This window comes from Corvus hawaiiensis, chromosome 4 (assembly GCF_020740725.1).
Source record: "Corvus hawaiiensis isolate bCorHaw1 chromosome 4, bCorHaw1.pri.cur, whole genome shotgun sequence".
Taxonomy (NCBI): Eukaryota; Metazoa; Chordata; class Aves; order Passeriformes; family Corvidae; genus Corvus; species Corvus hawaiiensis.
This window is the reverse complement of record NC_063216.1, coordinates 17,961,789-17,978,840: the sequence shown is the minus strand read 5'-3', so window position 1 is coordinate 17,978,840 and position 17,052 is coordinate 17,961,789. Positions and strand designations below refer to the sequence as shown.

General features: G+C 40.2%; 1 protein-coding gene across 1 annotated transcript in view; it reads right to left on the bottom strand.

Moving 5' to 3' along the window:
- The window catches only part of GYS2 (glycogen synthase 2), a 43,714-nt gene that overhangs the window by 6,627 nt on the left and 20,035 nt on the right, over positions 1-17,052 (bottom strand). Inside the window, exons 5-12 of the mRNA XM_048302224.1 lie at positions 15,859-16,003; positions 11,217-11,334; positions 10,691-10,811; positions 7,997-8,103; positions 4,309-4,368; positions 3,613-3,691; positions 2,975-3,088; positions 520-646 (exon numbers count right to left, since the gene is read on the bottom strand). Coding sequence (XP_048158181.1) covers positions 520-646; positions 2,975-3,088; positions 3,613-3,691; positions 4,309-4,368; positions 7,997-8,103; positions 10,691-10,811; positions 11,217-11,334; positions 15,859-16,003 — 871 coding nt within the window. The remainder of the gene's footprint in view (positions 1-519; positions 647-2,974; positions 3,089-3,612; positions 3,692-4,308; positions 4,369-7,996; positions 8,104-10,690; positions 10,812-11,216; positions 11,335-15,858; positions 16,004-17,052) is intronic.

Here is a 17,052-nt window from a genome sequence, read left to right as displayed (position 1 = left end):
AAAAAGCACACTTTGTTTCTGGGAGACTGAAATGGGTAGCGACAGAATATTTGAAGGCAGAATCTATATGCTCTCTGCATATTTAGAAATTTCCAGTTAATTCAATGGGATTCACTACCAACACATGTATTTCTGCTAAATAACTTAGCTATGGTAGTACATAATTCTCTCAAACTTGTTATCTTGAATTAAATCCACTGAACTATGTCAGCTGGTAGCATCAGATTTCTTGCCCTGCTTTTTTTAATATGCACATTCCTGCACACCTTCTTCTAAAATCCTTGAACCAAGTCAAGAATTAAGTTTTAAAAATTAGTTTTTGTTCTAAAGCCATAGAAAATCAAAAGATTACACATTAGTATGGGAAAGAGTCCAGTGCAGGGACAATTTTGCCAGCAGTAAGACCTTTGCATGGTAAACAGGGCCTAAAGAGTTTTTTTAGCACTCCAGAAGGAACTGGATGCATCAACAGAATGGGTGTTCATCTTTCCACACTAGTTAAGGGTACAGAATTCCTACCTGGAGTGTAGCCCCAGGGCTCATAGTAAGATGGGAATACACCAAGGTGGCAGCCTCTAACAAACTCCTCATAGTCCAAGGGCAGCAAGGGGCTTGTTGAAGAAAGAAACTCTGGATGTAAGATCACCTGGATATTCAAAACTTATGTTAGAGGTGAAAGAAAACCATCATTGATACATTTTAATTATGAATAAGCTTAGGCAACTTATTCACCCTGGTCTTTTTCTAAGTATCTGGACAACACCTCCTTTGACCATCCATCTGTTATCCAACCCACTTCCCACACGGAAGTGCATCCTGCCTCTGTGAATTGTTTTCCTGGAAATAGAACTGATAATGAACCCGTTTTGTTTCTGGACAGGTATTCAGCTTTGCCCTTCTTCATCAAGGAGGCCCATGTGCACTGAGAATTAGGTCTAAGGCTGTGGAATTTAGCAAGATTTGGTCTGGTGTACAAAGGTACAGAGGATTTACAGGGACTGGAGTGACAGGACAAGGGGGAACGGCTTCACACTGACAGAGAGTGGATTTAGATGGGATATGAGGAAGAAATGGTTCCCTGTGAGGGTGGGGAGGCCCTGGCACAGGTTGCCCAGAGAAGCTGTGGCTGCCCCATCCCTGGCAGTGTCCAAGGCCAGGCTGGATGGGGCTCTGAGCAAGCTGGGATAGTGGAAGGTGTCCCTGCCCATGGAATGAGATGATCTCTAAGGTCCCTTCCAACTCAAGCCATTCTATGATTTTATTGGGATGTCTCAGTAGGAGGAGGCCTCAGGCAGACACAGCACTTCTGAGCTTCACAGCATTCCCTGAAATAATAAAGGAATGTTCACCGTACTCAACAGACCTCCCAAGAACAGAGCGAATATTGAAACCAGACACATTACAGCCCTGTCACCACAAATCTGTGCCTAGGCCAACTAATCTTGCTGAAAGACAGCTCTCAGGACTGAAGTTAATTTATCTGCACAACTCTGCAGGGCTTGGGGTCACTGCCTCATATCCACTGCTTAGTTGAGAAGTGCCTTGTACATGGTGCCCAGTCAGCTTCAGGAGGAAGAAATGTGAGGGAATGGTTTAAACTGCTCTGGGTTTATTTCCCTGCATGAACATACCACAGCCATTATTCCGTGCCCAGGATATGCTTTTATCCCTTCTTAATAAGATTGTCATGCTACTCACTTGAGTAAATAAGTGAATGTACTCAACCAGTAAATGTAAACTCATTTTGCAAGCTTAGTTGATCCCAGTGATTCCACTGGCATTGCTGAGGGTATTTTTCACAAGCCAGCTGTGTCTGCCTGGATATGTCATACCTCTGTCAAAATTACTTTCAATTTGAAGTTTACTGATTTTCTTTAATGATATTCAGCCCATTAAGTATTAAGCCTGTTCATGTAGGAGGCAATTTTTCAGTGGCAATAATAGTTCTTTATAAACTTGACATCTGCTGAGAAGCAGGAGATTTTTGCTGTGTTATACCCTATCTGCTCTCTAATACCTTCAAGCAGTTAATTCTGAGGCATTTTTTACTACTTTTGTACACAGTGCATCCTTCCCCCCTACTTTTGTCACACCTATTGTATTATTACCATGTTATGATCCCAGAATTCATTGGAGTTAATGTTCATATGTTAAGCCAGGAAGAAGTAACTAAGAAGTGTAAGAAAAGATTTGCTGAGGTATAAAGAAACCGAGGATAAGTGACATGCCATTGCTAGAGATACCTTGGATCTGTCTTTAAAGAAAAGGGTTGGAAGAGGAAGAATCTGCAACTTTATGTTCTACTTTGACTAGATAGATGTTGAGATAGTCATAGTTAGAATGTCAGAGATTGCCAGAAAAAACCCCAACTTTGGCAGACCTGTGAAAGCAGGAGCTGATAATGTCTGTGGTTTGACAAGGTAAACATGGAAATAAAGAAAGGATTTATTTGCATAAATTTAGTTTCAACAGGTGATGCAAACAGGAGCATGACATGAACAGGAATTCTTTCTGCTCAGAAAGAGCTCTGGTTACCTTCTACAGCAAGTGCTGACTATCAGGGTGCTGCTCTTAACAGATGAATCATTACTCCAGAAATATCTGTGCTCAAACCTTGGCCCTCCAGTTTTAAGCAAGTGAATCTATGACAGAATTTTACATCTGGGTGCAAATGACCCATGGCACTTTTTTGATTTCAGGAGTAGCAGCTCCTCATTCAGTGCAGGAGGCAGAAATGAAAACAATTCCCTAACATCAGATTTCTTGCTTGAAATTAACTTGGCTAAACAGCACCTGAGGATCTTTGTGCAGTGACAAGTTGTTATTCCTGGAAAGGGAAGGAGGAAGAGAGAAGTAGTACTCTAGGAGTATACCACCTATCAGGGATTTATTTCATGCCCCACACTAATGATCCAGACTGAGAATGTTTAAAGAAATCCCACTTTGTATCTGAAATGAGAAGGCTACAACGCACCTTCACGCGGTCTGTGCGGTTGTTGAACAGGCCAATGCGCCGGATGGTGTTGAGGATTGGGTCATTGCTGTCATCAATCATGTTGTGGGTGGTCACTGGAGGCAGAGAGTGTCTCTGAACATAGAAAAGGCAATCCATAAGTCAGGCAAACTCTTGGCAAACAGTCCTGTTGCCATTTCCTAAGGCTATTGGAAGACAGTGGCAGATTTTGTCATTGATGTGAATAGGTTTAGTTTACCTCAAAATAAATGAATTTGTACTAACTTTTAGAAGGGCCCACCATTTAATTTTGAAGACTTTTAGTCAATGTTGTATCTTCTTAGAATTTGATTTTACATATTTAATAAAATTGGAAGAATCCAGGCTTCAGGAACAACTCCAAGTTCACACTTAGTGCAGAACAAAAGAATTAGGAATGCATGTAACTGAAGGAATATCCATGGACTCCCTAAAACATTATTTTGGGTCATACTCATTAAAAACAATCAGAGCTGATTTTAAATGTTATTGATGAGAAGTATACTTACTGAAAACTTCTTCCCAAAGCACACATATCGCTGTATGTCATACACAATCCTTTTAGGTCATCACTTTTATTATTTAGATTAGATGTTCATATAAATAACACATTTTCTGACCTGAGTTGAAAAGATGGCTCTTTTCATAATGGTTATGTCATCTCGGTCAAGAATCTTGTTCAAGTCTGGGATTTCTCCTCTGCAAAGGAAACACAATCTATTTTACCAAATGACTCATTATCCTTTTCGTAAAGAAAATGAAGAAATAGCCAACAAGGTGTGAAGTTTGCTGATATCAGCATGAACCTTCCCTTTGTTTTCATGGCCCTTCTACATTCCCTATATTGTGCTCTCCCATATACTTGCTGACCTGCCAATTAGCTTCCAAAAAAAAAGCTAAAGAATTGGTTTCTTCTGGTTTTTGGACACAGCTTGTTTTTACTGTGCTTTGGGTCATGCACTTCCAACTGTCTTTTGAAATGATATGACTGAATCATTAACACATATTACTTGGTTTCTGGTGCTTTTTTAAGCTGAAGTAGCTCATTCTTGACAGTGGCTAAGCCTTTGTGTTACTTAGACATCCCTTGTGTCTCTTATGACTCTTTCCACTACAGGCTGCTAGTACCTTTAATTTTTTTCTCTGTGATTTGCCCATTAAACAAGTATCTTGTTTATAGTCCCATATCTTCCTCCCATGCCCTTCTGTGGATGTCAAAATTCCTTACACAAAGAGCAGAAGCACAGAAACAGCACAGGTAAAGCCACCTGAACATGTGGCTCTGCAAGGCAGAGCAAAGCAACCTCTTCACTCACTTCAGCAGGGCATTGTAGAGTTTCCTTCCAAACTTTTCTTTCACAGATTGTGCAGTGTCCCTAGGAAGATAAATAAATATACGTATAAAACAGGAGAATACAGGACAAAGACAGTATAGAAGAGATTCCTGCTGTTGGAAATTAAACTGATATATTGGTGGAACCAAGGATGCAGAGGCAGACAGAGGTCAGCATCACATCAGCCAGGAGCTGTGCTGATGGATTCCAGAGGAGCTGAGGATTTGACCTGCATCTACAGATGAGTGCACTGGGAAAGTCAGGGGCAAGCTTCACTAGGGATTCCTTCTAACCCTCTGCTCTGACCAGTAGGCCACATATCAGCTGTGAAAAAGTGAGCATATGTATGACCCTAGGTACTAAAACATGATCATTAATAATGGACAGAGAGACCTCCAGCTTCACTTGACCTAAAAGAGAGATGCACGGTATAAGAATTAAACAAATAAGGATTGTCAAGGCAAGCTTCCCCCTTCACTTTCTGCCCTATTTCCCAACCCAAAAACTTTTGGAAACAATTGTTAGACTAAAATTTTAATTTGTTTGCAAAACAAAAAACTTCAGACCAAGTTTTAAGCTATCAATGAGGCATGTGTCAGACAAATGTTATACTTCAGCTAAGGAAGAACTCCAGTGAACCACTGTTCTACCTACATGCAAGGAGTCATTTTTATTATTCTGCCCCTGGCTGAAAGTTCTGTTGTCAAAACAGCAAATGCACTCCAAAGTTGAGTAAATCCACTGTGAGTGAAGCTTCACTTCATGGAACTTTTCCTGCCTTTCTGATTTCCAATTATACTTTGGGCTAAGGCAAAACTTCTGAAGTGAAATCCTAAACTTTACCAAGCTGGGAATCCACACACCTGGTTTTAGGTACTCCCTCCCAACTCACACAGACACAAAAGTGGATGAATGAATTTTGGGTGAGTTGTAAACCATCTAAATGTCAAACCACACTGACCCAAACCCCAGAAGGATAGTTCCCACATGACTGTATTTTCATAGACTGCCATGCACAATATCTGTAATTTAACCCAGATGGGATAGACTGCTTTTTCAGAAGCTGAGGAAAAGAAGGATTTTACATCCTGAGTCAGCCATCACCTATTAATTTGTAAGTGCTACATTCCTTTATAAGTGCCAACCTCTTCTTGCCTTTAATTTCTGTGGCATCCTGAAAATCACCTGATATTATTATGTAATGCTACTAGCAGGTGGGCTTATCCTGGAGTTCAGATTATGACCATGATAATGCTGCATGCAGTGATGCAGAGAGTCTTTTGCTTTTCACAGAGAAGAGCAGCTGGAAGCAGCATTTTTTGCGTGATTTCACATTTTTAGTTTTAAGTTTACTGTTATTATTGTGCCTGCATTACTAAGCACCTGTCTTAGGTGACAATGTGAGATGTAACCAGAAGCATGTATTCTATCACCATCTGTTAGGACCAGGTGGGGCAGGGTTCCTTATCTCTTCCAGGACACATCCCTGATAACTCCCTCTGGGGGGCTATCTTTCTGCTAATGGGCCATCCAGCCTCACTGTGTGACTCATAAATTACATCATCCCATTGTGGGAGGCTCCACCCAGGGGGAGGAACCAAGCATCCCTACCTGGATATAATCTGAGGTTTGGAACACCACAGGCAGCCCTTTCCTGCTGGATTCCCAGAGGACAAGAGCTACATAACCACCACTGGACCTTCAGAGGAAGGCCAGACCCTTCTACAGGACCACCACTTCAGCAGAACAACATCTATCATCCCAAGAGGACTGCAGCCACCCCTTAATCAGACTGCAGCCACCACTCTGCCCAGCGGGCTGTCAGGTCGTATCCTGACTCTGGCAGTGTTTTTGTACTACTGCACTTATTTTTAATTTTCCTATTAAATTGTAGTTCTGATCTCGAGTCTCTCACTGGTTTGCTTTCAAACTAGTACAGTTCCAGAGAAATAATCATGCACTAGAGACATAACCTGGAAAAGCCTTTGCATATTTCATGTAATCTAAACCTTCCTTACATCCATATATTGTTTATTTCATTTGTACCTCTAGTATTCTATTCAAAGATGACATCCCTTATATCAAACACAAAGCAGAGGCCAAAAGCATTTCAGAGAATTATTCCTGTGACTCATCACACTTCCAGAATGGGACAGGATAAAACATCATTTGGACTGAACCATACTGTCCACTGGCAGTGAAGGCAGCTCAGACACATTATTTTTAGGAAGCCAGAGATGGACAATTAATTCCAGTCTCGACTGGAATTATTTGTGGTTAATTAATTAAAAATTAATAAATTAAGCTGTTGTGGTACCGGCTTCCAGAGTAGCAGCCAGGCTGAATGTTTCCCGTAAATCCTAAGAAGGTGCTAAATTATCCAGAGATAATTCAGACAGCAGAAAGATTTCTCGTATCTACCTTCTTTTCCAGACTTGGCAAAAGCTACATGATTTTAGTGACCCTTGTTAAATTATTTCTGTCACTGATTTTGTAGAAGTTTAATATCCATTAGTCAAGGACTTCAATATCCATTAGTCAATTACTTCAGCTTGATTACTGATGTCCAGAAAACTGAGTCAGAGATCGTCTGCTGGAGGCATTAATGAGATGACACAAAAAATTTTATCTTTCTCTTACACCAGTGCCTTTCATCTACAGATCTCTAAATGGGTTAGACTTCTATCCTTTCACAAATATAGAACTGGCATCACAGAGAGGTTAAACACAGTGAGAGATGGGCATAAAAGCAGCAGCTAGGTCCTGTGGGGTTTTGTCCCTCAGTTTTAACACCAGTTTCCTTACTTCTGCACAGAGTTTAACCACTGTAGCCACCTGATAAAGTGCACACTTCCATTTCCCTGCTTAGAGAATTAATCTGTAAATATATTGTGTGGACTGGCATTTTTCACTTTTTAAAACAAAATTCCTCCTTGATAACCCACCACTGATTTTCTCCATGAATTTGAAGTTTCAGTTTTGCCGCGTCACTTAGTTCAGAACCCCCTCACAACAGACTTCTTCTCCTATACAGGATCACACAGGAGTTAAAGTGATGGTTAATTCTGCTCCTGCTTTGCTTTTTTGTTTGGAACATTGCAAAGTAGCAAGGGCTGTGACAATCTTCCCTTTACAGCTGTAAGTTTCACTGCTTGGTTATGGCCACTGCTTGTTGCAGTCCGTAGAGAAAATTACAGACAATTGTTATCAACTGCTGTTCTGCTGGACCACAGAGAGCAATTTCCATATTTCTAAATAAAAGAGGATGTGCAATTAATTTCTTTTTCCCACAGAGTAGCTCACTGTGATAAATGAGCAGTTTGTCTTTATTTTGTGGGAGCTCTATGGCACATCCAGAAACAGCCAGAAGACATCCAGAACAGTGGATTTTCAAGAACATTTGACTTTGTTACTGCAAAACAAGTACTGCTTGCTAATAGAATGGCAAGGCAAGTTAACTAAAAATAACTTTGGACAAAAAAACCCCCAAAAAACTAAAAGGAGAAATATTTGACCTTATTTATCTTTCCCATCTCTTTCATCCCTGAAATGCATTCTAGTTACCCACAATCCTCAGTTTTCGCAGAGCAAAAAGAAGGAGCATTATTCCCCAGCTGAGACTTTTGCAAGTATCCACAACAGATTGTACCAGGGTGGGAATGGCAATTACCAGAGCTGCTTCCGGACTGCTTGTCCCTTCAGGGTTTCCACATTGAAATTGTTGGTCTTTGCTGGCATGATGAAGAACACAACAACTGTAACATCAGTCTTGTGAACCTACGTGACAAGAAACGGAGAGGAATTAAAAAAAAAAAAAAAATCTCACACAGTGTATCACAGCCAACTTTAAGAATTAGTCACAGGAAACACCAAATACACTTTAGTTTTCCAGGCAGGCTCTGATCTAGTAGCTCTTGCTACAAATGAAGTTTTGTCAAATCAGAGATCAAGACAAAGATGTCCCCCAGTTTCAGTTCGGGCAATCAGATCTTCCTGAGCTCTCATGGTTTAGAGAACATGGCTTTGGATGTGCACTTAAACTGCAAAAAAATTCAAATCCTACACGCTTTCTCACCCGACACAAACTGCACTGGCAGGAGTGAGTGATTGGTTTACTAGCTGAGGTATGCCTAGGCATGAGATGAGGGATTCCCTACAGCAGCAGGTGTATGGGCAGGAAAAGAGTAACCATTTTCTACCTGAACCCCTGGCAAAGAACTGCCAGACAACAAAAAGCCACAAGTAACTTCTTGCTCCTCTCTCCCATCCAGCTGCTTCAAAGGCAGAAAGCACTTGCTGTAAATTCTGACCCTTTATTTCCAGATGGTTTCACTTGCTAGTTTCTCCTGTGCACGAACAAGGTTCAAAATACCAGGTCCATTCCTTGCTGCACAGATGAGGTTTTACTCCTGTCAGCAACTGTTTAAAGAACAGCTAAGGGTGAACTCTGTTCAGAGCTGTAAAAATTCAATCACTTTGAATTGCCTCCATTTCAAATTTTAGACACATGAACATGCTGTTAGTGTGCCTTCTCTCAGACTGAAATAGAGGGAAATGTACATTATAAAATAACCTATGGGAGTCATCTATCATGTTAATATTAATTAATGTTCTTCCCTTCCCTCTCTTCAAAGCAGGTTCCAAGTCCATCATGCCATGATCCCAGTGCTCATTAACAATTTCTCCCAACATTCCTATTTTATTTCCAAAATTCAAGCAGCAAAGGAAAAAATCTCTATAAAATGAAATAATTCCATGCAACAATGTATATTTTTTAGGTTCAGGCCCACCACTGGGACTTGTTTAGAAAGCACCATCATTTCCAGATTTTTAAGTAGTACAGGTAGTCTGCTATTCCCAATGGAGTTACTTCTTGAAATAATTACAGAATAAGTGTTTGAACAGCTAATCAGATGCTGGCATCCACATTGGAAGAATAATGCAATAAATCCAGGCTGCTCAGCTTATGGGAGAAGCAACAGTACACTGTTCTACAGAGCTTGGGAAAACTAGCTCCAGTTGCCTTTAATTTCCACCAGCTTTGCTTGCCATGGATGTCATCAGCAAGAATTTCTTCAGAGAAAGGTTGATCAGGGAGTGGAAGGGGCTGCCCACGGAGGTGGTGGAGTCACTGTCCCTGGAAGTGTTCAATAAACAGCTGGACATGGCTCTTAGTGCCATGGTCTAATCCACAAGGTGGTGTTTGGACAAAGGTTGGACTCAGTGACCTTGGGGGTCTTTTCCGACCTTAAGGGTTTTGTGATTCTATGATTTAAATCATTAACTGCAACAAGAGATTGCTGCAATATTGCTCAGCCAATTCTTTCCCTCTTATCACACAAGACCTTCCATGTTATCAGCATTCACAGATAACAGCCATGTAAACGCCACTAACACTGCCCAGCACTGCCAAACAACCGACTTCTGTTGTGGAAGAAATACTTCAGTTCTGTGAATGAAGGGATTAAGAATTTCCAGAAAACCCAGAGGCTCTAATGGTGTATTAATAGAAGGTGGTGGTAGAACAAGTGTACTCAGGGCTTTGAACATTAGTGATTCTTTTATCCCTGCTGGCAGTGCAGTACCAAAATTTTTATCCAGATTTTCCATATCATTCAGCTGATAAGAGTACAAAAGACAGAGTCTGGGATGACAGCTAATTGACCCTTGCCAGATGACTGAAAACCAATTAGCGTTTTTTCTGGGTTTTATTTTCAATATACCAGTCTTTGGGACACGTCTGGAGACATTTTCAATGCCCTCACTGTAGGTGGTAAGGGCTCTGCTCTGTGATATAACAAGGCCTTGCTCTTATCTGCGTTGAAGTACTGCATAAAGGCATTTAGAAACATTGCACTCATTTTGTAGCTGAGGAAACGGGACCATGGAGAACTGCATGGCTTCCCACTGCTTTACACCAGGCCACTGTCACTGTGAATCTTAATACAAGATTCCCATCCAATGGGGCAGAAGTACTCAGAGATTTAAAAGATCATGACCAAGTCCTAATGAATTAAGCAATTTGCTTAAAAGGATGTTTTCAAAATGCAGCATTAAAGGCTTACGTTTATTTCCATTATTATATGTAAGCCATCAGGGCAAACTCTAGAATACTATTTTCATTACTTCTCTCTAAAAACCAGGGAGGTAACCATGGATTAACTTCTTGAACTATTTTTAAATTGTCTGAAATCATGATATATTCTGATGGTTCAGGGAGAGAGCTCTATGAAAACTGTGAATATCCCATAATTACTTTCCTATAAACCAGAGTATTGAAAGGGAATTTTTGCAGGTGACTTCCACAGTATGGTAAATTTGAGCATAAGCTCTATGCTTTCAACAGCTGTGTAAGCTTTCTTACCCTCAGCAAAAAGTTTAATCTTGATAAGGCTTCTAGAAACATATCAGCTCCTTTGTTGGAAAACTCATATCTCCCAGCAATGAAGAAAAACAAGGTTTTGTCAAGATTGAAGTCGAGGTGGCTGAAAGCAAGAAAACAGACAAGAACAAAGTATGTCTCAAGATATAATCAAACAAAACACACAACAGCTTTCTGCTCTGGAGGAACTTACTATCTCAAGAGGAAAATGAAAGTGAGGCTTTTCTGCCATGCTTTAAATTGACTATCTTAATCTGACAAACTGCATCTTGGGTAAATAACAAACAGATCAAGATCTGTTATCTGATATCATAATCTGTTAAGCAGAGTTAGATCTGGTGTCTAAAATTCCCTTAGCTTCTGACTGAGAAATCCCAGACAGATATTTGAATAAGCTGGTTTCAACATTTCCACTCCTCTATGAAGTACTTGTTAGTCCTCCTGCTTTGGTTCTTGCTTTAAATAGTGTTGGACAAGCGTTGCTAATTTTTGAAAAGTAAAAGCATACCCATAGAAATGACCTCGAATGAACTCTTGGATCCTAGCCTTGTACATGGAATGCAAATTCTGAAACTCATGCATTGCTGAAAATTTCTTAATGTTCAAGCCATTTGGTGTGACAACATCTGGAAAAGCAGAGAAAAGGCAGAGGTAGACATCTTCAGAGTCAGAGAAATTAGTCTTTAAGGAAAGAACCAATGTGTCTCTCAGCTTTATGTGAACAGGTTACGTCTTCACGTTACTCATGGGGAGGGAACAGCACTGCCTCCACAAAGCTCTCGCACGTGGTTCTCCACTGTCTGCAGCATCAGAGCAGCTTTCACCTGTCCTCAACACTGGGTAGACCCTGCCCTTTTGTCCTGTCAAGACTCCAGTAATGTCTCCATTGAGCCATATGTTTGTTGTGCAATTTGTCCTTTACCTCTTGATCCTTGGTATCACTGTTGCCTGCTCTATCACTATAGACTGAGAGCCCTGGAAGCAGAAACTGTGCCTTTGTTTAGTGCATGGCACAAGAGATATCCATTCTATCAAAACTTCTGAGGATTTATCAAAAAAGGGAGCATATTAGAAACCTTTTTAAAACACCCTATTTCCAGTAATCTGTTGCATTTCTCCTAAAAACAGCCACAGAACAGTACACTTCACATTTTTACTGCTGCTCTCCTCCAAGATCCTATAGGATCTTATGATTAAAATTTGTTCATTTCCAGCATTTTGAAGGTAGAGTTATAGGATATACACAAAGGACAGACACTGAAATTCAGTCACTCTTAGCCTTTCTGGTAGGTCACAGCAGCTTTTCAAAGGCTTGCCCTAAATCCAGTCCAAGTAGATGGAAAGAATGCCATTTTCTGTCCTTTGAGCTGGGTTATGAATGGAAATGAAAGGGAAGGCCAGTTCCTGAGCAGACGTATTTCATGGCATCACAACTGACTGAAACAGACCTATACTCATTTATGATGCCAGAGATTCTTCAAATACAAACCATCTCCAAAGAAACAAGAAGCACTAATTGTTAGGGGATGCAGTGAGGCAGATTCCATCCTTGTTCTCCTGAAAAGCGTCACAACCCATGAACTGCAGTTACTTTAAAGGTCCTGTGCAGCATTCAAAGGTCCTTCCGTAAGATATGATTCCCTACAACATGTGGTTCCTGCAAACCAAACAGCTCCTCCTGTGATCTCAGTGCTCGTGGTTAATCCTCCCATACACCAGGGTTACTCCTGGGAGTACAGCCTCGTGCTTGGCACTGATACACGTCCTGGACATCCCTGCTATCGTGGTCCTTCAGCCACAGGTGCCTGACATTCACTGTCCCCATCCATTCCCCCATCAGCAGAGGTTTGCCTGCCTAGCATTAACATTCTGACAACATAAAACTGTCTCCTATTTCTGGGCAGACTTATAGGGACTTCTTTAAAACACCTCTGGCTCCTCTGGTTGATTCCATATCCAGGTGATCTTAAAATAAGTACAATCAGTTCTCTATATGCTATCCAGGCTATTTGCCTGACATTATGCAAATGTCACAGCCATTTTTAATTACTTTCGTGAAAATTACAGTCTGCTTCAGCAATATATGTGTTTTCCTGCCATGTAAGTGATCTCTGATTAAACCTTCACCTGTAAAATATCCTGAAACACTCTAGGTTAAACAGCAATAGATAAAAATATAACCTTTAGTGGTAACCATGAAATAGCAAAAGTCTTGATGGATCTGTTTCTGGAATACAACATTTGAGACTAAAGACCAGGAAATCTTTACTTGTTAGGTACTTAAGATATGGGTTTCAATGACAAAACAGTCTTGGTGGACCTGCTTTTACCTTCTCCTGCCCAGCACTTAAAACTTCTCTGAACAAAGACCTCTGGGGAGAGGCAACAGAGCAGAAACATCCTTCATTGTCTTAACAACCTTCTCCTTTCTGTGGCCTGCTTCTTGTTCTGCATGGAAGAACTGGCTCGTGCAGGACATGAGACTGCAACCATTTCAAAGTCTTCCCAAAAAAGGAAGAATCCCTGCCTAGGTACTTGTGGCTGGCTTCCTTCCACTCTCACACTTATTTATCCAGGAGTTTTAGACACCTTCACACATCAGCAGCAGCCTGTGTATAACCTATTCCCATGTACTTTTGTTGAATCCTTTCATGAGGATTGGGGCTCAATCCATCTCTTGTTTAAGGCTTTGAGATGCATGACAGACGTGGTGACCCACAGAACCCAGTTCACTGTTTCTGCTCAACCTACAGGATTATTTTGAACATGTGTGAGGGATGAAGTGATGAAACAGAGCTTGGTCCCTATGTTAACTGGTTTGGGTTTATTTTATTGTTGTTGTTTAGTGAATTAATGACATTTTTGTTTGAAAAATTGTCCCAAGTAGGTCAAATCAGAATGTTTTTACTTCTGTATTAATACAAAAGAAACTTCCATTGATTTAAGTAATATTAGCACAGTATGAAGTTTTCTGTTGATAGATTACTAACATTCAGGGTTGACTCATACTTTTTCAGAGTTTCCTTCTATGATTTGGATCAAATATATACAGGCAGGAAGCCTAGATCTAGAATTCAAACGATACCTGAGTCTCTTGGAATTTTGATTCAAAGTCTTCTCTACTGCTAATGAGAAATATGTTTCATACCTGAGTGAAAGCATTAGAAATCCCGTAACATCAGTTTTCAAATCACAAGAATATAACTTATGATCATTGACAGAATCTTGCTGGATACATCAAAGATACTCAAGCTTTTGACAAATATGGTTTGATAAATTGTTGATCACGTAACAACTGCAGCAAGTGGGATCAGCATAATGCAAGCAGTCATTCTGCCAGGTTTAGAGTGGCAAATTGGCCTTTGTCCTGCTGCACAAGTTCTTTATGTAATCAGGTTTACTAAATTTTAAAGGGACTTTTCCAAGTGATGAGATTTATAATTTAAATCATAATCCAAGTTTGATGTTAAAGAGGAGTAGCAGAGACAGCTCAACAAAGCATATTTCTGAGTTATTTTTAGCTAACAATTTGGTTACAAAGTTTATGTCTCAATAAATGTAAATAAAAGTTAATTGTGCCAATTCTGCATCCCCCCTTTTAAAGGTTTATTTTTAAAGTGGATGGAGAAATGTACACATGCTTTCAGTATTCATGTTCCTTTGCAGAATTCAAGCTCAATGACCTACTGAAGGATTGCTGGACTTTCCAAACAATCAATGTCTGTGCAGATTTCACAGCATCAGAGAGAATAAATAGTGTGAGAATAGGCTCCTCCACAGTTTATTTGTGTTCTTGGATTCAGAGAAACTATTGAAGTACTTCTTCCCATCAGAACATAACTTTCCACTTACAGTTGTCTCTTAGGATTTGGGGTGGCAATTCCTACTGAATTTCTTTCTAGCTGTGTCAACATGAAGCATGACACGTGTCAGTAATTTTTTAACCCAAACATTAAGTATATTTACTTGGTTTCTTCAAAGTTGCAAGAATAATCACAAAAAGCTCAGGCCTGTGAATCTCTGTGCATGGAATTCTCTTCAGCTCCAACTGATGTTTTATCTCTGAGCAGTCTGGAGATTTTCTTCCCCAAATTAAACTGGATTCAGACTCATTTCAATCTCCTAAAATCCCAAAACAGAGACTATGATTTTCAAGGGTAGCTGTTGTGGGGAGAAGCCTCATGCCGACATAAAACAGCTTCAAAAGTCTTATTTTCAGAGTGCTCCACACTTTGTAAAAATCAAGACCTTTCAGAGATATCCCAGTTTAAATGACTGAACTTAAGTGACTTTTAAGACGTGGCTTTCATGCTGAAAATAAAATGAAAAAAATAATCTAAGTTCACCATCCTATTGACAGCTAGTCAGCAACAAGGCAAAGGATTCAATGAACAGCTTTTTTGTTCTGGTTCAGGAACCACAATGTGGCTTGAAGCATTGAAGTTAACCAGGATAAAAATAAAGAACTATAATTAGCACTGCAAACCAGCTAAAAGCTCTACAAAAAATAAGCAAAAAAAAAAACCTATAAACAAACCCAAACAAACAAACAAACAAAAATTAATTTGAGCACTGTTATATTTAAAATAACCAAGATATGAACACACCTGCTAAATAGTCTCCAAAACTGTTGTGCCGTTTTCCCCTCATGCTGCTTACCTGCAGATGGAGTATTGGGGTTTGTCCCTATAAAGCACTGAGATGATTTAAAAGAGAACTTTAATGACACATCAAACCGGGATCATGACCTTACTCAAAATCCATGCATGGAACAGGACAAGGTTTCTAAGTTTCAAATTTTATGAGACTAATATCAAGGGGAAAAACAGACAAATTATTGGGGGCACAACTATTTTTCAAACTCTACTTCTAGGCCTAATAGAAAATATTTTATCTATATGAAGCTTATCATGGTTCAGTTCTAAAAGCATGGAAACCCTGTCACAGACAAAATTCCTGAAGTTGAGGAGTCCTGGCAAAAAAAGCCCAACATCCATGGAAAATTGGTTAATCCCTGTAGCATAGCCAGACACACCTGTGCATGTGTCCTTTCTCCTCATGTTTGCATACCTGTCTCTGTTATGTTCATTCAGTCTAAAGAAATTCAGGCATTTGGAGGAAATACAGTAGAAAAATTTTTCAGGTCTTACCAGGGCTTTTTTTAAGCATATGTTCTGCTTCTGTAGCTGTGATCTGGGACACTGTGGTGAACACGTGGGCACAATGCACAGATGCCCGTTCCATACAGTACCGATGGTAAATCTGCCTCTCTCCAGCCTCCTTGTCAATGTCAAACTGTTATATAACAAAACAAACAAAGAACATGCCTGTGTGATGTGACCATCAGACTGTCTCCCTCAGGGAAGGTTGCTCCTGCTAGGCTCGGTTTCCCCAGGGAATGAGAACCATGTGAACATGCTGCTGTTTAGTCATTCTGGTTTTTGAACTATTTTATCAACTTCAAAGAGCTTGAAAGAGTGAGAGAGCTCTCAGTTCCTGCTTTTTTCCTGAAAAAATGGCAGTTCTGCCATGGAAGGAAACCTAAATTAACGATCCCATGAAAGGTAAGGGTCTGTGGAATTTGGCCTGCTGGCTGGCAATATATCATGTTGCAGCTTCCCTGGGCTTGTTGGAAAACTTGGGAGAGCAGGGAGGTTGCTGGTAGCTGAAGGGGAGAGAAGAAAAAAAAGAATGGGGATGAGGACAGAACCTGGGGACTGGGTAGAATGGTAGAAATCACAGGCAAGAGAGAAATGTGGTGTGGTGGAAAGGCAGGATGTAAAGACTCAGTAACAAATCCCAAGGGAACAAAGAAAATAGAAAATGAGATATTTTCTGACACTCAGAGATGTTCTTCCTCCAAATCCAACTGTTATTTGCTGCTTCTTATATTTCAATTTGAACTCCCTTAATTTTTAGAGGCAGATGTAAGTTAAACTGCTAGATAAGACATTCCAAACACCAAAGTATTTCTAAATCACCTTTAAACCTTGCAGCTACCCTTTTTTAAACTGAGCTTATGTTATCCTGGTGCAAAGAAAATGCACAATTCCCTTGAGCCCACGCTTAAAGGTTCAAATGTTCACTAACAGTGTCCAGTGCAAAATCGTTACAACGTAGTCTAAAAAAGGTGTCAATGCTTTCAACTAAATCACAATCCTCTTAGTCTTCCATGATGTTTCACCTCTGGAAACAGAAATCTTGACCCTCTAAGGTCAACAGCATGGGCACCCAATGGACTGTGTGAGTTTCACGGAGGGTGACAACGACTCTCAATGAGCTCTGTCGTGATCGCTGCCTAATGCTGGCTGCACAGACTGATTTTGATTGCATTTGACTGTGTA